General features: G+C 44.4%; 1 protein-coding gene across 1 annotated transcript; it reads right to left on the reverse strand.

The window, feature by feature from the left end:
• Nucleotides 1-1,955: 1,955 nt before the first annotated feature.
• LOC130869980 (sodium-dependent glucose transporter 1C) lies at nucleotides 1,956-19,259 on the reverse strand. Its single transcript, XM_057762515.1, has 4 exons — nucleotides 18,962-19,259; nucleotides 8,567-8,735; nucleotides 4,763-4,879; nucleotides 1,956-2,960 (listed from the first exon to the last, which is right to left on the reverse strand). Exons 2-4 carry the CDS (start codon nucleotides 8,730-8,732, stop codon nucleotides 2,029-2,031), a joined length of 1,215 nt encoding a protein of 404 aa, XP_057618498.1. The 5' UTR covers nucleotides 8,733-8,735; nucleotides 18,962-19,259; the 3' UTR covers nucleotides 1,956-2,028.
• Nucleotides 19,260-23,325: the final 4,066 nt, after the last annotated feature.

A 23,325-nucleotide genomic window follows, 5' to 3' on the forward strand; every position in this document is an offset into this window, starting at 1 on the left:
TACGCATAAAGTGTGAGGGAGGGAAAGAGGCATCTTCAGATCAGTGAAACGCAGCAGTAAACACACTTGTCAGAAGTCAACAGGCGAGCAAGCACATCAAATTGGAATATATTCATAACCAGTAGAACCTCTCAGAGCCTTCCTGTCATTCCGTCTCACTTCTCTTTTGAAATGGACCAATGCTCAGCTGGAAAAGCATCTCATTTTCATTTCTAGATTCACAACTCAGGGGATGAGACAAACGAGGCCTCAGTAAGTGCCTCAGAGTAGACCCAGAAGGCAGTCAAGTCTTGCAGACAGCTCTCTTCAAACTCATTCCATAATGTCTTTATAGGCATAGACAAATGAATCACTAGTATTCCTTAATCCAGCTGACTGGTAAAGTCAAACAATGAAAACATCTGTCTACATCCAAATAAACTCTTTCATGAAACTCTTCTCCACAACGTCCCTGGATAGTGTGGATGGCCTGGCAATTTATTTGCTCAGCAGATCCATTCTCTTTCTTAGTGGTGTTGATCTACTTGAATACTACCCAACTTTTCAAACATGCATGAATTCTTTGTACACTCTGAAAATAAGACACCATAAAATATCGTCTGAAGGCTCCTGCCAAAATAAGAGCCTTGTAGCAAGAGATTGACAGTACAAGACCATGAAGTCTTTGTCTAACATTCTAGGAATTACAGAACATTTCAAAATATCTTATCATTCCTTGTACATTGACCTCGAAAATGGAATCTCCAGAGCCCACTGAAACACTGCTGCTGATCTTCTCCGATTGGCCTATTTAGACTGCCGATTCAAGGAAACCGCGGGCTAAGGATATGCTCAAAGGTAGAATGCTTGCCTGGCCCATGAAAAGTCTGAATTTGACCCTGCACTGTCCCCATTCCCCAAGGAATAGAGAAGTGAGTAAGAACTCTTGTCCCAGTTTTTGACAGATGCTTTCTGTAGCTTGAATGTGAAATGCCCCTCCCAGGCTTGTTTCAATACTTGGTGCCCTGCTGGGGCTGTTGTTTTAGAGGGTTGTGGAACCTTTAGGGACTGGGGATCCTCTGGAGGGAGTGGGACTCCTCTGGAGGAAGCGGGTCTCCTCTGGAGGAAGCGGGTCTCCTCTGGAGGAAGCGGGTCTCCTCTGGAGAAAGTGGGGCTCCTCTGGAGGAAGCGGGGCTCCTCTGGAGGAAGCAGGTCTCCTCTGGAGAAAGCGGGTCTCCTCTGGAGGAAGCGGGTCTCCTCTGGAGAAAGTGGATCGCCTCTGGAGGAAGTGGGGCTCCTCTGGAGGAAGCGGGGCTCCTCTGGAGGAAGCGGGTCTCCTCTGGAGAAAGCGGGTCTCCTCTGGAGGAAGTGGGTCTCCTCTGGAGAAAGTGAGGCTCCTCTGGAGGAAACAGGGCTCCTCTGGAGGAAGTGGGTCTCCTCTGGAGAAAACGGGGCTCCTCTGGAGAAAGTGAGGCTCCTCTGGAGGAAGCGGGGCTCCTCTGGAGGAAGTGGGTCTCCTCTGGAGAAAGTGAGGCTCCTCTGGAGGAAGTGGGGCTCCTCTGAAGGAAGTCCATCACTAGGGGCAGGGCTTGAGATTTTATACCTGGATACATTTTTGGTCCCTCTTTGCTTCCTGTTTTGTCACAATGTGAAAGAATAAGGTTCCCAGCTCCACACTCCTGATACATGAAGGGAACCTCTTGCAACCATGCCTCCCCCTCCATGGTAGTGCACCCTCAAACTGTGAGCCCCAAAAGCCCTTCCTTGGTTTCCTGTCAAATATTGGTCACAATCACAAGAAATGAACACAGTATTCCACAGAGAATTACCAAACTGTTTATCCAAATCAATGTACGTGAGAGGTATTGGTGAGGACAGCAACTGTGGGGACCATCAAATGTTCCCAGACAACTACAGAGTGCCTCATTACATGGTTCAACAGCTTCAAAATTCATTCATTCATTTTTCCCCCTCCATCTTCCCATTTGTCCTTTTCTTTATGGTCAGACTTACAAAGTGTTCTGACCCCCTGAGATGTTTTCTTTTTATTCACATTACAGAGATGGTGGCTAATTTATACATCACAGGAAAAAGAACTCCAGTGAATAGGGCTGATGCAAAACAGACGTACAGAACCACTGGCAGTCCTGGGTAGTGTCCTTGAAGAATTCCGATAACTGCAGGAATCGCCATTTCTCCCAGGGTACCACCAATTACAAAGAATGCTGCAGACTTCCCAGTTAAGGTGGTGTACTGCTCGATCCAGGAAACTCCACTGGGAAATGTGGTTGCCATTGAGGCTCCATACACAGAAGTTGCGATCCAGAGGCAGAGAGGACTCTTGTCAAAAAGCACCAGAAACAAAGATGAAGCAAGGCTGCCAATGTTGCTCAACACAATCATGGTTCCAGGCTGTAAGAATGTGGCAAAAAAGATGGCCAGGCCCCTGCAGGCTGCAAAGGTCCCCCAGAAGACCGAGTTCAAGCCGGCTGCTTCAGTTTCTTTCATGCCAACATGGGTGGTGGCAAAGGAGAATACATAAGAGCCATAGGTCACCTCGGCTCCAATATAAAAGAAGAAGAAGATGAAGAGGAGGCAGAGCAGGGCCCTGTGATACTTCGCTCTTCGAATTCTTTGACCAGATGCTGCAGATTTTTTCTGCCTTGAGTGTTTCTTACAAAACAGACCAAACAGAAAGACAGAAACTACTAAGACATAGGTGCCGATGGAAGCGTACGTCCACAGCAGATTCATGTCCTTGGGTACCGCAAACAGAGAGTCTGGGCTGGCTTCAGAGGATCGGTTCAGCATTAGAGATTCAAAGTCGGACTCTGTGTGGTTCTGAGTGGACGCTGTTGTGCCCCAGGCCAATTTAGCCAGTAGGGGAGCCAGGAAGGCACCCAAGGCAAAGCTGAAGTGCAAGGCCTGCATGTGTGGGGCTCCTTTGTCCCCCCAAAGAGCCAAGATGAGGACATTTGCACCTACCAATGAAACATGGACAAAATCATCTGATACACATAGTAACTTAGTAAAATTACGAAAGACCAGGGATGGACAGACCATTCAGCAGTCAAGAGTACTTACTGCTTTTGCAGAGAATCAGAACTGGGTTTCTAGCACCCAAGTCTGGTGGCTCACAAGCCCCTAAAACTCCATTTCCCAGGGAGCAGCAATCCCTCACCTCCGTGGACACCCATACTCATGTGTACTTACCTACATACAGACAAAATACGTATGCATAGTTAGAAATAATAAAAACAAAAATCTCAAGAACCTTATAAAAACAAAAAATGTTTCCTTTCTTGTGGGATAATCTTTTTGTACACTGTGAAGATGTGATTCTGCCAAAGGCGCCTTCTGGTTGGTTTAATAAAGAGCTGACTGGCCAATAGCTAGGCAGGAGAGAATAGGCAGAACTTCTGGGGAGAGAGAGGAACTCTGGGAAGAAGAGAGGACGGTTTAACCAGTAAGCTGTGTAGCAAATTGGAATACACTATGGAGGAGAGGTAATGAGCCATGTTTCAGAATATAGATTAATATAAAATGATTAAGTTATAGTTGGGAACAAGTCTAAGCTGAGGCCAAGCATTCATAATTAATAAGAAGTCTCTTTGGGAACTGGCAGCCGAAAGAAAGACCAATTACATTCAGTGCCATTAGAGAGTGGATGGGTACGATTGCACAGTGTGAACAAAATAGATGTTCTAAGTTACAAATGTCAACTGTGAGTTCATTATTTGGTTAAAGATCTCTAATGCACCATCAGGAACTATGCATTGTAATGTCTCATAGACATGACCTAAAGGCTAGTGGTCACCACCTTCTAGAGCCAGACACAACTGCAAAGGTTTTTTGTTTGTTTTTGTTTTACAAAATAGAGTAAATACCACACTGGGGGTGTAATGTTTACACACTTACTTATTACTATGTATGTGATAAATATACACAGTAAATACATTGCAGAGTTTATAATATATTTAATAGATGTATTTCAAACTTTAATAAACACATTACACATTTTTAGTTTTATGTACTTGGAGCTGGCAGCCCCCAAAGATTATTTATGTTTGAGCAAAGCAGCCAGTTAGGACCCGGATGCTCCTGTTCCAGGAGACAAGAATGTCTTCTAGAAACTGAGCTCACCCTGTCAGAGCAGCTTCAAGGTGAAAAATCATCACGTCTGTGACTCTTTTTAAAAATCAAACAAACACGTAATTCCACCCAATAATTTTTTAACTAAATGAAAAGAGGGGATAGATAGAAAGCTGGAATTTGGAGCAAACAAACATCATACACATTGTTTAAGAGGTTTTCAAAAACGCGAGGACACAGCAACCTCTGACATAAACTGAGAAAGGTTTCTCAACATGGGCTTCTCTGAAATCAAAAGTGGGTGTTTTTTAGTTGGATGTCTGTTTCTACACTTTTACAGCCCAATGTCAGTTCCAACCTTAGTTTGTTCTAATAAGCCATTAATTCTTCTTATTTTAATATGACCAAATTCTATCTCAAAATGAAAGCCCTCTAACTTACACTGTAATTACCCATTAGGAAGGGATCCTTTCTCATTTGGATACTGAAAACGAATACTCCCTCACAGGGAAATGTCTTCTAGTTCACTTATCCACTAACTGTTCAAAACTGGCTCCCTGGTTGGCAAGAAGCACAGCTGCTAGAAGGGCGTGCTTAAATGATTGACCCTACAACCTCCTCAGGAGGCCATGCCATTTCACAAGCCTTGCAGGTGACAGTGTAATTTTATCTGCTTTCCCCCGTCACTAACCTGTATCCAGAGCGCCAAATGAAACACCAAACACAGACATCATGGCAATCAGTAATGTTGCTCTCTTGCAGAAAGGAACAAGATAAAGACCAACTGTGGTAGCCAACATTGACATCCCTAAAAGAAGGGTGAGAATGTCAGTTATAGAGACAGTATTCATGCAGAGTCAAGCCAATGTCCTAAAAACAAAAATGAAAGTAAGGTCGTAAGAAAACTGGATAATTTGAGAATTTCTATATGCAAGTTATATCTTATAAATATTATATTATTTTTATGGATTAAATGATTAAAAGTAATTAAAGTAATTAAAATAATTACTGGGTGTGGTGGTATGATATATGTATATATATGCATATATATAAAACTATGACATGAGTACCATTGAATACTACTAATAATTTATAAACATAACACAATATCTTTCTAACAAGATAAGATAAGGCTGAAAAAATTTAGAGGTTTGACATTTATAAACTGAAAGAAATTTGAGGTAGCTAAAAGGCAAAAGAAAGTGCAGTTGTAGAAGTTTGTAGTAAAACTTTGAAATAAATGCAGTGAAGCGCCTGCTCACAAGAAATGTCCTGACTGGGATCTTTACAGACATAGAGAGAAAGTTGTGCACACTTGTGATCCCAGGGCTGAGGAGGAGGCATCAGGAGCATCCCTGGGGCTTGCTAACCATCCAGTCTAGCCCTGTGGGTAGAATGCAGTTTAGTGAGGGAGCCTTCCTCAAAACATGTAGTGAAGGCGCTGGGAGAAGGGGCTCAGTTGGTAAAGTTACTTTGTCTGGAATGTTTGGGTGGAAGTTCCACTCCAAGCCCCCTCCCCTGGGAGTTACCTCAGTCCAGACTCCACCTCTGAGAAAACCTGCCAAAACCCTCCGTAGAGATGCTCAAGACCACGCCCACAGGGTATTTAAACTGCCCCTCCCCCAGAGAACAAACACGTGGTTTTCAGATCTTCCTTTCCCATCTTCTCTCTGGGGGGCTGGAAAGCCATCTGGGAGAATTTGTTCCATTAAACCTGTGCTTTTTCTAATTTGGTTTGATTTGGTCTGATTCGGATTATTGGGTCCGCAGAGAGGTTTATCAGGGTGCAGAAACTTTCCACCTAAGACCTACAAGGCAGAAGAAGAGAACCAACGCCTGTGGGTTGTCCTTACCTTGCTGAAAGCTGAGGTAAACCAGATGCTTCCAACAAGATTTCTTACTACCTTGGGCCCTAGCTTCAGACCAGCATTTTAGACTGCTCCAATACAATGGTTGCTTCCCCGGCCTCAGGTGGGCCAACAAAACATGGACAGCAAACAAGATGTACCCTGCCCCCTCCGGGTCTATGACCAGCATTCCAGCATTCCTGAGCCTGATGACAACATCCTATGTCATCTGGGAAGCAGTTACAGAAGAGATTACACTACCCAGATCATTAACAAAAGACCTGAATGTTAGGTCCAAATGAAACCAGTTCTACTCTACCCAGGCAGTCATTTCCCTATCTCTGTGAAAAGGAACACCAGACTATCTCTGGTGCCCATTAGCGCACCAAAGCTCATGCTGGCCTCCTGTCTCCTTCTGCATTACAAATACCTGTTAAAATCAGAGAGTGACAGAAAGGGTTACTCACGTTGGCGGCTGGGATTTGATTGAATGGCTTAATTAAAATATCAACTGTTACCCCTGCATAAATGTGAATCAGGTGATTTGATTCATTTGTTCTAGAGCCACTGTGGGATGTCATGGCTACAGAAGCTCCATTTTATGCTAGGCATCCATGTTGGTACCCACCAGGCACATGTCTCTGACTCCAGGACCTGGAAGACAAGTTCCCAGTTACCCTGACTCAATGGCCCTCACCTGAAAATGTACAGCGGTGTCCCTCTACTTGTTATTATACGGCTAACTGCCTCTTTTCCTTTTGTAACTTGCTCATGCAGACACCCAAAGATTGTTTTCAGTTGCCTTAACTGATTCACTCGGCAGAACAGAACGGTTTTTGCTGGCTTGCATAGATATGGAAGGTCGTCATGCGGTTCTCTCCTTTAAAAGTCCTTCTCCATACCCCTCCTTCAAGATAGTCTCAAATAAATATTTTAATTATAATTAGATTGAGTCTGTGGTCTTTTCCCAGGGGTCACAAAACCCATAACAAGTGATTGACCTGACATTGACTTCCGACTTCTACATGCCTATACTTCCCCCCAATTAGAATAAAATGATAAAGATATTTGAAATAAATGAGGGTAGCAGATAGCAAGGGAAGTAGAAGATACGTGATTGGGGTGGGTGTATAGCTCAGTGGTAGAGCACATGATTAGAAGGCATAGGCCTTGAGCTTGATTCTCTCACCCCAAACTGCATGCACACATAGATTCTTTAAGCTTACGTAGGAAATAGGAGGTATTGTTCACTTATTCGTCAACAGCTGTAGAAAGCATGAGGTCTTTGTGCTCACAGATACACACGAGGGGAACCAGGAATGTTAAGCACACAGGCTTGTCTCTTCAACATGAGGGACATATACCTGTTTTCCTCCCTGAAGGCCGGGAGTCGGTACTGTTAGCAGCCTGGTGAGCTGCGCTACCTGTGAAACTGGGCCACACCCAAGTTCCCCAATTATGTTTCTCCCAGGCATGACCTCCCTGGACCATTATCTTGAGCACTGTTTCTCATCCAAAAGAACCCATCTTTAGGGAGATGTCACGTGTTCTATGGCCATGACCACACCAGACCTTCTCCTAGGCCCTTAAGCTACAGAACCCTTACCCTATGGGAAAAGTAACACGTGCTTTGTAAAGGAGCTGTGATGTAGTCACACTTTACGTTTTATTGTGCAATTGTGCACATGGACTGAGGTCACTGTTACCAGGAAACCTTTTTTTTTTTTTTTTTTTGACAATTGTACTGTACTTAAACGTCTAAGAAATAAACTACCCGGTGTCAGACTCTGGGAGTTTGAACCAACACCAGCTAAGTCATGTTAAACTGGATTTTCTGCAGCTGCATAGTGATGGCGCATGCCTTTAATCCCAGCACTCGGGAGGCAGAGGCAGGCGGATTTCTGTGAGTTCGAGGCCAGCCTGGTCTACAGAGTGAGTGCCAGGACAGGCTCCAAAGTTACAGAGAAATCCTGTCTCGAAAAACCAAAAAAATAAATAAATAAATAAAAATAAAAACTGGATTTCCTGCTAACTAAACTGTGTTGAACTAGATTTCCTTCTTGTCTTCCTTGGATCATAACTCTCCCTGCTGTGGCATTTGCAGCAATTAATTAACTATTTTTCTTTCTTCACCAAGTATTAATGAGACTCTGAATATTCTATTAACAAAATCAGTTTATTCAGGAGGGAGTGCATGAAGAGGTTCACCATCATTTCCAGAATGTGGGAAAGCAGTCGGCTTGTCCCCGTTGACATGGAGAAACTCAAACAAAATGCAGCCTATAGTCAGCTCACCACCATCTCCTGCCTCCTCATGTTCAATCCACCACAGAGCCTGGCCACGTGTGGAGAGCTCATTCTGACCTCTGTGGTCCTGGGAACCTCCAAATATGCAGAACTGTGTGGTCAACCAGTGTATGACCTGAGGGTGGAGTCTAAGGATTGCTGGCACACAGTCTTGAGGACTAATGAGTTCCCAGAGGACTCAGTACCGAGTCCCTGCACCGGCTAAGGTAGGCACAGGAACCATGGATGCCCAGTTTCCAGGGAGGATACCCACACTACCCACTTCTGTTGTCAAGCCTGAAGTAAGGTTGCACTTTTCATATATAGAGTCAAGTTGCAAATAAAAGGTGATGTTTACTTACCCAAAAGTAAGAAATGATTCATGCAGTCAAAAAGCACCCCGCCAGCCACAGAGCCGCACAAGTAGCCCAGGGCACGGCCCACGAATATTTCCGAAAGGCTGCTGATGTTCCGGTTCACATTTCGTGCCAGGTCTGGAAATGTGGGCCCCAATATGGCAACAGTCATTCCCTGAAATTAAAAAGATAAAAGATTTACTTGCAAGCAAGATAATATGTATTTCATTTTTGTCTAAGAAAAAAACGTGAGTAGTAGGTTACAAAGCAAGAACTTATTTTAAGAGCCATTCACAGTAAGAAAGAATTTTATAGTTATGATACTAATATTACCAGAGCCATAGCGTCTGGTTGATTGTCTTCATTTCAGAAGTAATTCCCCTTCAAAATTATTTAATTATTTTTTAAAATGTTAAAGATGTATATACTTTTATTTTATGTTTGTGGATGTTTTATGTGCATGTGCAATGTGGTGTGCAGTGGTGCCTAAGGAGGCCAGAGGAGGGCATCAGATCCCTCGGAACCAGTTATTGGTGGTAGTGAGCTCCCGTGTGAGTGATGAGAACCAAACACAGGTCATCTGGAAGAATAGCTGGTGTTTTTAACTGATGAGCCATCTCTCCAGCCAAAAATGATTTAATCCCTGTGCCTTTTCCCTCTCTTAAATAAGTTAATAAGCAGCTGGAGATAAGCCAGTTAGTTAGTGGTGGCGCACACTTTTAATCCCAGCACTTAGGAGGCAGAGGTAGACGGACCTGTGATTCAAGGCCAGCGTGATCTACAGAGCGAGGTTCTAGGACAGCGAGAGCTACACAGAGAAACCATGTCTTGAAAAACAAAACAGGCAAAAAGAAGCTCAAGATATAACTCAGTGGTAGAATTGCTGCTGACATGTTCAAGCCTACGTTGGATGCCTAGCATGGCAATATAAGCATAATAATCATAATAACAATATGGATGGAGATGCAGCTTGGTTGTAGAGCGCCTGCCTAGCATGTGCAAAGCCTGGGCTCCCTTCCCAGCACTGAACAAAACAGAGAGAAGCATCAGGAGTTCAAGGTCATTCTCAAGTACGTAGTAAGTTCAAATCCAGCCTCGGCTACATGGGGCCTTGTTTCAAAGTAATGAAATATTAAACAAAAACATAAAATATGCATTTGTCATACGTTTTAAATATATGTTCAAATATATTTGAAATAGTTGTCTATATTCTGAGATATGTGACAGTCCTTAACATGAGAATTTATACATCAAAAATTTAAATTAATTGTTTTCATTTTAAATTTTTATTTTTAATCTGTGTGTGCAGATGTGCATGTATGTGTGTGTGCATGTGCAGCATGTGTGTGAAGGTTCCCAGGAGGCCTGAAGAGGGCTTCAGATCTCCTGGAAGGAGAGTTATAGACAACTGAGTACCCTGGCATAGGTGCTGAGACAAAAACCCCAATCCTCTGGAAGAAGAGTAAGGAATGCTAACCTCTGAGCCATCTGCCAGTTCTGGTCTCAGTTCTTCTATTATTAGAACCGCACAATTTCTGGTGCATATGGGGTTCTACACATATGCAACCCATAGGAAAAAAAGACGTCTGAGCTTGCTCAAATGTATACTTTTCTTCAAAGAAACCTTCATTCATCAGAAGCTCAGAATATCAGTCTTCCTTGCAAAATTTTACACTCACAGGTACAGCATGGCTTTCAGAGTTACTCTTGTCTGTGGTTACCTTGCTGTGTAACAAACTCTAACCTAACCTAATATGTTAACACACTGTAAGTGTGGTAGCCTATCTCTCTAACAAATGGCCAAGCTCATGAGCCGCACAGTGGGATGCATGCCCAAATAATACAGAGTCTAAGCTGAACCAGTCACAGCTGCTTCCATACGTCTTTTCCTTTATTGTCTACAAATCTTCCGTTCCCACACTGTTGGGTAGGGTTGTCTATTTCCCTTGGCTCCATGAGCTGCTAGACCCATAAATCATGTCTTTGCTTAAATAAACTCTTGCTAAATTAGATATCTTGGCATCAGATGCGTGATTGGGACTAGATCTCCACTGACCAGGACAGCACCAACCAGTCAAACAAACGTACCGGCCAGAGTCCCCTAGGCCCCAGAGCTCACACAATAGCCAGGGTCATGAGCAGGTTTCTCCTCTGATTGGAATGATATGGATGGGTATATTGAGCTCTTGGTTGCATTTGAGTATTTTAGACTGGACTGAGTCCAGGATGACTTCCGATCTGATACTCTGTTCCACTGGATTGTGTCAACCAGGGGACTCAGACAAATCCCTTTAAAAAAAACACACACAGGGAGGAGTCTGGGAGTCTGCTTTCTGAGACATCTACTCACCGCATTAACATTAGAGGCCCAGAACTTCTGTGCTTCGTGGACACTGAGCTAATCTTGTCAAGAGCACCACAGACAGGCAGACAAAAGAGCACCAGACACAAAATGGGGTGTTTTACCTAACTGTTCACTTGTGAGGGACATTTGAAAAGTAGGGCTGCAGGGTTCCACAAGATCAACAGAATTTTTATTAATTAATTTATTTATTGTTTTTCAAAACAGGGTTTCCCTGTGTAGCCCTAGATGTCTTGGAACTCACTCTATAGACCAGGTTGGCCTTGAACTCAAGATTCATCTGCCTCTGCCTCCTGAAAGCTGGGATTTAAAATGTTTGTTTTAATGGAATTCATTATTTAATTGGTACATAGAGATATCTAAAAGATCAAATGAATCAAAGAACTTTGTAAGAGGCCTTGCACAGGTCTCAGGAAAAAATATGCATGTTTCACAAGGTTGTAGCCTCCAGACAGGAAATTCTGTTCTATTGGTCAGACAACTTAGAGCAAAGAGTACCTAGTGTTTGGGCTTTCCGGGACTGAGCATAAGACCTTAAACATGCCAGTCCACCACTGAGCTAGCAGAAGCCCTGGGTCTGCCTTTGCTCTAATATATTTGTGAGCCTTTTATATTTTACCTGGCATGTGCCCAGACTTTAAATGAATAGTTTAATATCTGTTGCTTATATGCTGAAGTATATCTGTCTGTATTTGTATGTCTAATTTAATTTTACATGACTCTATTGCTAAATTAAATTAAAAGCTGTTTTGTTTAAGAAGTTAGCATCCGGGCCTGGAGAGACGGCTCAGCAGTTAAGAGCCCTTGTTGCTCTTGCAAAGGATTTGGGTTTGGTTTGTAACACCCACATGTTGGGTCACAACCATCTATAACTTGTTATAGGAGCATATATATATATGCCTTCTTCTGACTCCACAAACACCAGGCATGCCTGCAGTGTACACACATATACAAAACACTAATACATAACACATAAAACAAATAAATCTAAAAAATAATATTTCACAAATAAAAATGAGGTCTGTCAAAAATAATGAATAAAGGCCTTAACCACATTCTTTTTTTCGTTATATGACTTGGGTAGTCTGGTTAATAGAACAGGCCAATTTTTATTGAATTGTCACTATTAAATACATTTTTTTCTGTAGGTCTATACAAATTAATCTTATCTGTTGTATATTTTTAACCAAGAAAACCAGCTTATGACACCTGACTTGATCCTCGTGTTTCTAAGCATCTCTTGCCTAATCGTTGGAGATCAGTTAAACAGGCAGAAGATAAAATCTCTGTAAAAGATTTGCCTTCTGTGTCAGAATATTTTACCATTCTTGTCATCAAGAAGGTACAGTTTGGGGACTGGGGACATCAGTTAGTGATTAAAACTGCTGGCTGTTCTCCAGAGGACCTGAGTTAGAGTCCCGGCACCAACATGGCAGCTCACAACTGTCTCTAACTCCATTTCTGAAGGATCTGACGTCATAGTCTGGTCTCCATGGGCACCGTGCATGCATGTTGTCTACAGACATACATGCAGGCAAAACACTGATACATTTAAATTTTTTTTTTTAAAAAAAAAGAAATGTACCATTATGGACGAGGGAAATTTGCACAAATACTTAAAATGTAGATCTAGAGGAAAAAGGTGGGGATGGGGGAACCAAAGGACTAGTGGTAAAATTTTTCCTCCTCCATAGTTTTTTATTGCAGAAACTGAAGATAGTTGGGACTATTAGTGAACATATCTGTACCACATCGGCTCTTGTCCTAAGGGCACATGCTTCTTTTAGGAGCTGTGATCAATGGATTTAGCAGTCTACACCTGACGGGCATAAAATTGGCAATGTCACATTTACTATCATTGATGGAAACTAAGGCCAATACAAGTTAAATTCTAATACATGAATGTAAGATTACTACAAACAGGAAGCCCTGTGCAGTTATACGAGGAGATGGGACTTTTGTAAGTGCATTGGTTTGAATGAGCTCCCAAAGGCTCATATGTTTGGCTGCTTGATTCCCAGTTGGTGGAACTTTTCGGGAAGGATTGGAGGAGGTGTGTCACTGGGGTTTTGAGGGTTCAAAGGCCCACAGAACTCCCAGTTAGCTATCCCTCATGACTGCCTCATGAGGTTGCTGTCTCAGTGTCAGTTCTCAGCTGCTGCTATGGTGCCATGGCGGCCTACCGGCTACCATGCTTCACCGTGATGGACTAACCCTCTGGAACTGCAAGCTCCAAATTAATTTTTTTCTCTTATAAGTTGCTCTGGTCATGGTGTTTTATCACAGCAATAGAAAAGTAATTAAGGTAAAAGTGGTACCCTGAAGTGGACTATAGCAGTGATAGGCCTGACCACACTGTTTTTTTTTTTTCTTTTTTGAAGAATATGGAAGACGTTTGGACTTTGGACTAGGAAAGAAAGCATTTGATGTTGTGAGCGAGCCTTGGAAGACAGTAATGCAGAGAGCAATGTGGACTATAGAGGCAGTGCTCAAGAGGATTCAGAGGGAACAATATTAGCCATTTTCATATTTTGCTAATGGCCATTTTCATATTTTGCTAAGGATTTTGTCCTTGCTCTAAGAACCTACCTGAGGCTAAATTTAAAAGTTATGGGCTAAATTTGTTGGCAGAGGAGATTGTAAGACAGCTTTACTATTGACTCAGTTGCATGATTATTAGCAATGGTTTTTTAAAATGCAGATCTACGATTAAAAAGAGCAAGAAGGAGAAAAGAAATACTAAACACAATTTGGAGAGAAAAAGAGCTCCAGGAAACTTAATGTTGGGCTAGGGCTTTTGCTGAAAGAGATAAAAAGAGGCCTGATGTGAAATGGAATAAAGGAAGTAGTGCTTTCGGGACAAGACCCCGCCCAGCTTAACTTCCAGTTTATAAAAGAGAAAGCTTTCTCAAAATGCAATCAAAGAGGGGGCCAGGTTCCACCAAAGAAGCAGAACTTGGCAATTTTGGCTGCATGATTCTGGCTTTAGAGTCATAAAGGATATAGGAGAAAGGGGCTGTGGAATCCTCCTTCATCATAAAGTAAAGCTGTTGAAGCCAGGCATGTGGTAGGGGATTCCCTTCACGGAGATCCAGAAAGGCTATTGCATGAGGTTGTGAATGTGAAGCCTGGATTATATTGGAGAACACAGGGTTTGGGAGATGCCAGAGCTACGGGACATCTTTCAAGGAGAGCTGCAGAGAGGGGGTGGTACCATTCCAGAGAGAGAGAGAGAGAGAGAGAGAGAGAGAGAGAGAGAGAGAGAGAGAGAGAGAGAGATTGACATTGTTGGTTTTTGGTTTTGCTTTGGTCCACTATTTCATCACTGTGCTCCAGTCCTCCATTTTAGAATGGTAATGTACAATCGGTATCTTTGTATGTTGGAAGTATGTGATGTGCTTTTTGATTTTACAGTTCAGTGTTTGTCTTGAGTCTCAGAAGAGACTTTGGACTTTCAAACTGTGTTGAGAGTGCACAGGACCATAGAGACCTTTGAAGTTGCATTAAATGCATTTTATATTATTCTATGGCCACAAATCTATGGGGGTCAGGGAGTGGGATGTTGTGGGCTGAATGAGAATGGCTCCCTTAGACTCGTGCCTTACAGTACCTGGTCTCCAGTTAGTAAAACTGTTTGGGAAGGGTCAGGAGGTGTAGCCTTTTTGGAGGAGGTCTGCCACTAGGAGTGGGCTTAGAGGTTTTCAAAGCTGAAGTCACCAATTCTGCTCTCTCTCTCTTTCTTTCTCTCTCTCTCTCTGCTTTGTGGTTGTTGTCTCAACATGTAAATTCCTAACTACTGCTCCAGCACCATGCTTGCCTGCCTGTTGCCATGCCATAATGGTCAGAGACCAGCCCTCCAAAACTGTGAGCCCCACATAAACTCTTTCATAAGTTGCCTTGGTTGTGGCAATAGAAAAGTCACCAAGGCAGGAACAGTGTAAAGTATGCGGAAAACGGATGCTCTTCTGTCTTAAGGCAGGGCAACTGCTCTAAACTAAGAACAATAAGGCCAAAGTAGAACTGGTAAGAATTTTGCAGGAAGTACATAGAAGAAGAACTCAGAAAACAACTTTCTGTGGACAAACTGGCTGAGAGTAGATGAGAATTGTTTGGAAGTTTTTCTAGAAACTGAGCATCACTGCTAAGGCTCACTGTAAAACTAGGATTTGGTCTTCTTGTTTCCTGGTGTGTTGGTTGGTGCTCAATGGGAAGTGTGAAGGATTTGCTTTGGTATTGTTGCATTTGAGGTGGTTGGCCCAACAAGCAGAGTCATAGGAAGTGGACAACATGATTTCCTGTTTCATGCTGTATTTGTGACGTTTTGAAAATCACTTAAGGAAACTAAGCCTTCAATACTAAAAGAACTAATGTTATTCCACATTGACAAGATTTTTGAAATTCAGTTTGAAGCACTAATATCATTTTGGCTAAATAAAAAACTATTTTTTCATTTACTATAATATTCAATTCTGTCTGAACAATGTGTTAAGCTTTTGATATTTTGATGACTTTTTAAAAATTATATTGCTTTCCTAGCCAGACAGTGATGGCACACACCTTTAATCCCAGCACCCGGGAGGCAGAGGCAGGCAGATATCTGTGAGTTCAAGGTCAGCCTGATCTACAAGAGCTAGTTCCAGGCAGGCTCCAAAAACTACAGAGAAATCCTGTCTTGAAAATCAAAAAACAACCTCAAGTAATACTGTATCAGCTCCTGGATGATTTGAACACTTTTGGGTGAATTCACTTACTGACCGCTTTCAGAGTTTATCTTCTAGGTGACAGAAGCTTTCCTGTACAGAGCGGCAAGTGCTATACATAGCTACAGGTATCAAAAAGGTGCTTCCCTCATGGGGCATCCTGAAGAGATCTCCAGCAACAGCCACACCTGTCTCACTACTCAAGTGTCCCAAACACAGCAGCATCAAGCCTGGTTGACCAGATGGCCTGTCAATGGCATCACCAATTGGTGGCAACTGGATCCACTCCCACAGACTTACTAGCCCTTGTGACATAGCCCCTGCGAGGCTGCACCCCTTGTGATAGCACCCAGGTATCTCCCACTCCACTCACACAAAGTGTGACAGGACTCAGTAGTTAAGGCCAAAGCATATCCACCAGGGAACAGAGGTCAGTGAACCTCTATGACCTGGATCCTGAACAACAGTCTTTAGAAACAACACCATAAGTGGCTCCCTCTGACTGTTGGAAGAGCCCACACCAGTGTTTACACACCAAAGCATCAGCACCCTCCGACCTAGACTGACAGCTCTCAAGACTTATACCAACCCTGGCTAGGATGTTTCTCCTGAGAAGCAGAGGATATCCTAGGTAGCAAGAGCCTAACTCATGGATCAAGACTGATCTGTTTCTGCAAAACCTGGTTCTCTTTCCCCATCACTGGCTGTCTTGAGCCCATCCTCTTCCCTACAGGAAGATACTCAGCACCATGGAGGCTATACCAAGGCTAATGCCATGCAACAAAACAGAAAGCTCCAACTGCTGGGTTTAAGGCTAATCAGTGCCTCCGCATCAGGAAACACTGCCACTAATGGCCAATATTGTTCCATGTTTCTGAGCCATCATGGTGAGTTCCCAGAGGGAGAGAGAAGCTCTCTTTCATACACAGGACATCACTGCTCTGTGCCTCCTACTCTTGCTGGGAATACAGCCCTGACTTTCCAGTTACTAATGTAGTCCCCAGCAAATACAGGGCACTGTTCTGAGAGACATCTGCAAGAGGCTGTCCTTGAGAACGCAGGGCCACCACGGATCATCTATGTGACCACTAAGTCCATAAGATGTCTTTCCACTAACTGATCTTATTCACCACAGCTTCAGGCTAATGGATCACAAAATACGCTTTCCACTGGACCCTGTTCAAGAGCTACATAAACTTAGGAGCAAGCAAATTTAACTGAGTTCTGCTCAAATACCCTTAGATGGCCATGTTTTCCAGTCCCTGGAGACCAAGATTGGTCTACGGGGAATTTTTCCATTCAATCCAGCTTTCCTGTTTATTTAGAACTTGCTATTTGATCTGGCTCTCTCTTACCTTCTGAGAACCTTTTCATAAGGTTTTTAGATCTCCCACAATCATACCAAAGCAGCCAATATCTAAAATTAATTCCAATCACGTGCTAAACAACTGAGCTCCCACTGAAGAAAAGTTCTACTAGGATTCCTGGACTGGATTCTCCTGGACAGCAGGTGGCGCTGTTGCGTTACTCGAAGCTAAGATTTCAGTTTGGGGAAATGTGTGTTGCAGTAGATTAGATCTGCTCATCAGAAGGGTGGGAGGCACCCAGAAAGGCGGTGAGAACATTCATGTCCATCAGCTAATGGAACAAAATTTGCTTGTAGATCTTCTTGCCTGTGTTGTGGGCTGGTGTGTGTTGCTGAGTAACAGAACGCTGTAGCTAACTCTGCCTGGATTTCACTGCTCAACCGGAGCAGTGAAGCTGACCAGTGGTACACACCTGCAGCCCCAGCACTCAGAAGGCAGAGGTGGGTGGATCGTTATGAGTTTGAAACAAGCCTGGTTTATATAGCAAGTTCCATATCAGCCAGGGTTGTATAGTGAGACCCTGTAGGAAAAAAAAAAAAAAAAAAAAAAAAAAAGCAATAAAAAGGATGGCCAAGGAGCTGGGTGTGGTTCAGGTGCAAGAGCTTGCGTGTTGAATGGACAAGACCCTGGGTTCAGTTTACAGCACTAATGATGATGGTGATGATGATGATAGCACTAAACAGATCAATAAAAGAGCTGATAGTGCTGTTGCTGAACGAATGCTTGAGGAAACTTCTCAGAGGAAGGAAAGGCATAATGTTTGTGGGAGCAGCTAAGTTGGTTTGCTGACGTCCAGAATGGTGGGGGGCAAGCATGGCTGTCCCAGACTTTTTGGTCACGATAGTTAAGTGTGTCTCTAGGTTCCCATAATGTGTTACCAGGCGGCTCACTACAAGAAGAAAGTCAGTGACTTTCACAGCCTGCTGTGGTCCTAGGTCACCATGACAACCTAAACAAGAATTCTGACCAATGACAGGGAATAAAATGCTTTTGGTTCACAGAGACTGCCCTAAAGGACTGTGCTGAGTTTCAGGTATTATTTTCCTGTAATCTCCCTGTGTGTCAAATTCACTCGAGAGATACAAACAGGGACAGGCATGGTGGTGTACACCTATAATTCTAGTGCCCAGGAGGCTGAGGCGAAGAATGCAGAATTTGAAACCAGCCTGGGCTATATAGCAAGACTCTGCCCCGCCCCCACCCCCCCAGTGGGGCATAAGTGTTCCTCTCAGCCATCCTTTGTGGTTTCAGCAGTAAACAAGAACAAAGAAAGCAGAACCGCGCAATGAATGGAGATTAGGTTTAGATCAATCAGTTAAGGTGGAGACAGAAAAGCTTTTCGGGGTTTAAGGATCCAGTCAGTTTTGAGAGACTCTAAAAGACAGAAAAAAATAGCTCTCTCTTGTGGGACCCAACCCCACAGCGCCCCCAGATCACAATTACCAAGTAACAGGGATTTCTCACAGTTCACCCAGGGATTGGCTAAACCACTCACTTCCAATGAGGCGTTTTGCTCTAAGAAAACATTTAAAGTACTACAGAGCTGATTTCAATAGAATCGTGGGCAGAGTGAGACTCATTCCGGTTTCACTACTAAAACATCTGTGTGGCCAAGAAAAGCCGCTTTCCTCTTGGACCTGTTTCTTATTTGCAAAACCAAGTGGAAGGCCACCCAGAATGGAAGCGCTAGAAACGCCAGTTTATTGTGCAGTAAGTTACAGTTAGAGCGCAGTGGCTGAAGACCCACGCAACGCCAGGAAAGTTCGCCGCAGTTAGAAAACAGCACAATCAGTTCCGAACTGGACAGAAACCCTCAGTGATTAAATTAGCGCCCACGAGATAGCTGATGGGCCGGAAGTGCCCAAAGTCACAGAACGTGCAGGGAGCGAAGGTGAGAGTCCAGCTGGGAAGGGCAGGTCGCCTGCAGGAGGTTCGTGCCCCAGCCTGGGAGGGGTGCAGCGTCAGCTCTCACCAGCCCCAGGAAGGCGGCAAACAGGACCGCGGTGGAGAACCAGCGCAGCCCGTTCCTGGTCCGGCCACTCCTCCGGGAGATCGGCGCCTTCTGTCCATTCTGCTCAGGGGCCTCGGCCTGGAGGAGCCGCTGAGCGGCAGCCGCGGTCCCGAACCCACGGAATTCCACTTCCAGCTCCAGCTTGGCCACTCAAGGGCTACTGGTTTTGCCTCTGCCGCCAAGCTTTTTGGCAGATCCCTAAGGGGCTCTGAACTCCAGTCCTTCTGGGCCCGGAGATTCTGCCCTGAGTCACCTTCCTCTGGAGACCTTTCCGAATGAGGTCAAGGAAAGCTGGACTTGGTACAATACTGTGTTGCAAGAGGAAGAGAGTCAAGACCCGTCTTGCACAAACCTGTGAGATCACGTGATGAAAAAGAGGTTCCAACTGGGCTGAGCTCCCAGAGTCCAGTTGAAGAGTGGGAGGAGACTATGAGCAAAGAGGTCAAGACCATGATGGGGACATCCACCGAAACAGTTTGCCTGAGCTAATGGGAGCTCACCAACTCCAGCTGGACAGGGAAGGAACCAGCATAGGTCCAAACTAGAACATCTGAATGTGGGTGACAGTTGTATGGCTGAGGCAGACTGCTGGGCCACTGGCAGCGGCACTAGGATTTATCCCTACTGCTTGTTGTCTTTTGGGGAACCTATTTTCTTTGGATGGATACTGTGCTCAGTCTAGATATAGTTAGGAGGGCCTTGGACCTTCCCCAAGGCAATGTGCCTTACCCTCTCTGAGGAGTGGATAGGGGTGGGGTGGAGGTGAAGGGAATGGGAAGAGGGAGGGAGTGGGAACTGAAATTGGTATGTAAAACGAAGAACATAGTTTGTTTTCTTTTTTAAAAAGAAAAGAAAATATAAAAAGAAAGAAGAGCTGGGCGGTGGTGATGCACACCTTTAAACCCAGCACTCAGGAGACAGACAGGCGGATCTCTGTGAGTTTGAGGCCAGCCTGATCTGCTAAAGTTAGTTACAGGAAAGTCTCCAAAAGCTACAGAGAAACCCTGTCTCGAAAAACCAAAAAAAGGAGGGGGGGGGCGGGGGAGGCACCAGCAAGAGGGGGTGGAGTCTCCAGTCTGAAGCAAATGTGGTTACCCTGGAGATCTCAGGTACCTCTCCTAGGGGCGTCTCACCTGTCAGAACTGCAGACACCAACTGGCTGACTGACTGGTGCCGCGAAATTTGGAAGTGCAGCTTCGGAACGGAAGAGGGGTAAAATGAGGCAGACAGGCCTTTCCTTCCACCAACTGGGACTCTAAGGCAAGAGGACAACTAGTTGGAAGCCAACATGGATTACATAGCCAGACCCTGTCTCAAAGAAATCTAGCAAAAAGTTGTGAATATTGGAGGTGTCTGTGCTTCTCAAAGCCCAATGGCGTGCTCTGCTGAGGGACTGGAGTCATAGAGCAACCCCAACGCCTGCCCTGACCTAGGATTCTCCAGCAGGTCCAGGGGAAGAAAAATGACTCAAAGCCCAGCGTATGCACAGTGAACCAAGTTAATGGTTAGTGCAGATAGTAACCAGTGGTCATTACAGGAGAGCAAGGCTCGCTTCCTTCTCTCACTGCGGCTAAGGGAGCAGAGGCCAATACAGTCCAGTATGAACTGGAATGCACCTGATATATTGGCAATTGAGGGCCCCAGAAAAAATAAGAGTACCACCAGCAAATTCTGCTCAGGTACAAAGACTCCAGCGTCCCAAATACTAGTGACAGTGCCAGATCCAAGAGAACTGTATAGCTAGAAACAGTTACAATGTTAGGTCAAGATTGCCGAGTCCCCCCAAAACCACCAAGGAGACTGAGTCCCGTTTGTAAAATCAAAGAGCTTTTATTCAAGTTTGAACTCCGACTCTCTGAGTGCCCAACACGTTGGCATGATCAGAGGACCTTAAGCTTAGTTTGGGGTGGGGTTTTATCATAGCAGAGTTTGGGGTGAGGGAGTGCTCAGGTTCAGGACCTCAGATTGGCTGACATTTGTCTAGGGGTGTCTTCGTGAAAGGGGATGGGTGTGTGCTGGGCTAAGGGACAGCAGGGAATCCTATCTACAATGGTTGGAACCTTAGGAATTTCCTTTGGAATGTTAGGTACTTTCCCCTTTGAGGGTCGGTTCCTGGGTGGTTTCAATTCATGGTCTTTACTGGAACTAGGTATTTTACCTTAGGGTAATCTGAAACTCAGGCCTCTACTGAGCTTGTCATGGCTGGGCCCTATAGAAACATTTTGAGCTGCTCCATCACCAAGCTCCCCAGTCCAAGACATTTTAGACCACCAAGTCTTAACCTCCATCAATCCCTTTTAAAAGCTCTAGTTCTACTATCAGCTCCTTGCGCACCGGGCCAAATGAAAGAGCTCTTGAATATCTGGATTGAGAAAGACCTCAAGATGGCAGTCTGAATAGAGTGAGTGAAAACTCTGTTCTCTAGAATGGACAGCTATTCAAAAATGGACTCACCGCGAGAAGACAATAAATTACATCGCCAAGACTTGTGTTGTGTGTTGTTCAGCTGCCACTGTTCTAATCCACATGGCAGCAGCTGTGGCTTTTCAAATACAGAGCCAACCATTGAAGGGACATCAGAGGACACGACTCTTGTAGATGCAGCTCCACCAGCAGATTAATAGGAACACAACTCTAGAAACAGAGAGCCAGGGCTGTGAGGCAAATGGGTTGATCATGCGGTCAACTACTTGGATTTTGTCTTGTTTTGTTTTTGTTTTCAGAGACAGAGTTTCTCTGTGTAACAGCCTTGGCTGTCCTGGAACTTTTTGTAGACCAGGGTGACCTGGAACTCTCAGCGATCCACCTGCCTCTGCCTCCCAAGTGTTAGGATTAAAGGCGTGCGCCACCAAACCTTATAATTATTCTTTTTTCTTTGCTTGTTTGTTTGATTAGAGACAGGGTTTCTCTGTGTAACAGCTCTAACTGTCGTGGAGCTCGCTCTTGTAGCCCAGGCTGGCCTGAAACTCACAGAGGTCTGCGTGCCTCTGCCTCCCTACTCAGCATTCTTGCTGCTCAAGAGTTGAATTCCTGCGCGCTGCTAGAGGAACCTCAGCCCTCAGTATGTCTCAACAATTTCAAATACTGCAAACTACAGAAAGAGATGAGAGATGGGGAAACTCTGGTGAAGAAATAGAGGCCAAGAACGGTGTCCTAGTGTGCTTTTCTGTTGCCATGGTAAAGACCATGACCAACAGCAACTTGGTGGGGGGATTTATTTCTCCACTTTACAGTCCATCACTAAGGGAAGCCAAGGCAGAAGTCTGGAGCAGAAACTGAAGGAGAGACCACGGAACATGGCTAATTGTCTTGATCTCTATTGCTTGCGTTCTTATACACCCATAACCACCTGACAGGGATGGCACTGCCCACAGTTGGTTGGGCCCTCCCACCTCAATCATTATCAAGAGACTGTCCCCACAGGCATGCCCACAAGCCAACCTGATAGAGACAATTTCTCAATTGAGCCCCCACCCCAGGTGACTCTTGTCAAGTTGACAAAAACTAATCCCAAACTTCAGGGTGGAAACTCACACCCACAGTGCCCAGGTCATCTGGGGAACAGAAAGCACCCAGAGATTTTGCCCTTCACCCAGTGTTCCAAAACCCCCGTGTGTCCAGATGCATTGTCCACACCTGCTGTTTCTTGGTCTGTCATTCTGTTCATCCCGCAGATACTTGTTGCATGTGATGTTTAAGTGTTCATGTGTGCTATCTCAGGAAGCCCTCACTACACTCTAGTTCTACCTTAGCCCCACTTACAGACAGAAATATTAAGGCATAAATAATACATAGCAGCTTGCCCAATGGCGGATAGCAAGTATGGCTATACATTAACAGTTTAAGACAGCGCAACCTGGGACTGGTCATGCATCCCAGTGATCAAGTACATGAATGAGACCCTAGGCTCTATCCCAAACATATACACACACACACACACAATTATTTGACTTCTAGGTTTTTCAACTATGCATTCTTCCTGGAGAAAACTCAGATGTTGTAAAGAATTCCACTTTCAGTCAGGCAGTGGTGGTGTATGCTTTTAATCCCTGCACTCAGGAGGCAGAGGCAGTTAGAGAGGCCAACCTACTCTACAAGAGCTAGTTCCAGGACAGACACCAAACTGCAGAGAAACCCTGTCTTTAAAGAAAAAAAAATGTCCACCCGAAGCATTGCTTAGTTGTTAGCTTTGTTCGTTTGCTTGTTATTTTAGACAGGGTCTTACTATATAACCCTAACTGTGCTGGAACTCACCATGTAGATCAGGCTGACCTCAAACTCACAGAGATCCATTTGTCTCCACCCCTGAGTGCTGGGATTAAAGA

Source organism: Chionomys nivalis, chromosome 2 (assembly GCF_950005125.1).
Source record: "Chionomys nivalis chromosome 2, mChiNiv1.1, whole genome shotgun sequence".
Classification (NCBI taxonomy): domain Eukaryota; kingdom Metazoa; phylum Chordata; class Mammalia; order Rodentia; family Cricetidae; genus Chionomys; species Chionomys nivalis.

Bases quoted from the DNA above. Each gene is read 5' to 3' on its own strand.
- LOC130869980 (XM_057762515.1), bottom strand. From the start codon at position 8,732: ATGACTGTTGCCATATTGGGGCCCACATTTCCAGACCTGGCACGAAAT. The intron at 4,880-8,566 runs GTAAGTAAACAT...CCCTTCTTTTAG, and splicing joins GAATCATTTCTTACTTTTGG to GGATGTCAATGTTGGCTACC. The intron at 2,961-4,762 runs GTTAGTGACGGG...TTTCATTGGTAG, and splicing joins ATTTGGCGCTCTGGATACAG to GTGCAAATGTCCTCATCTTG.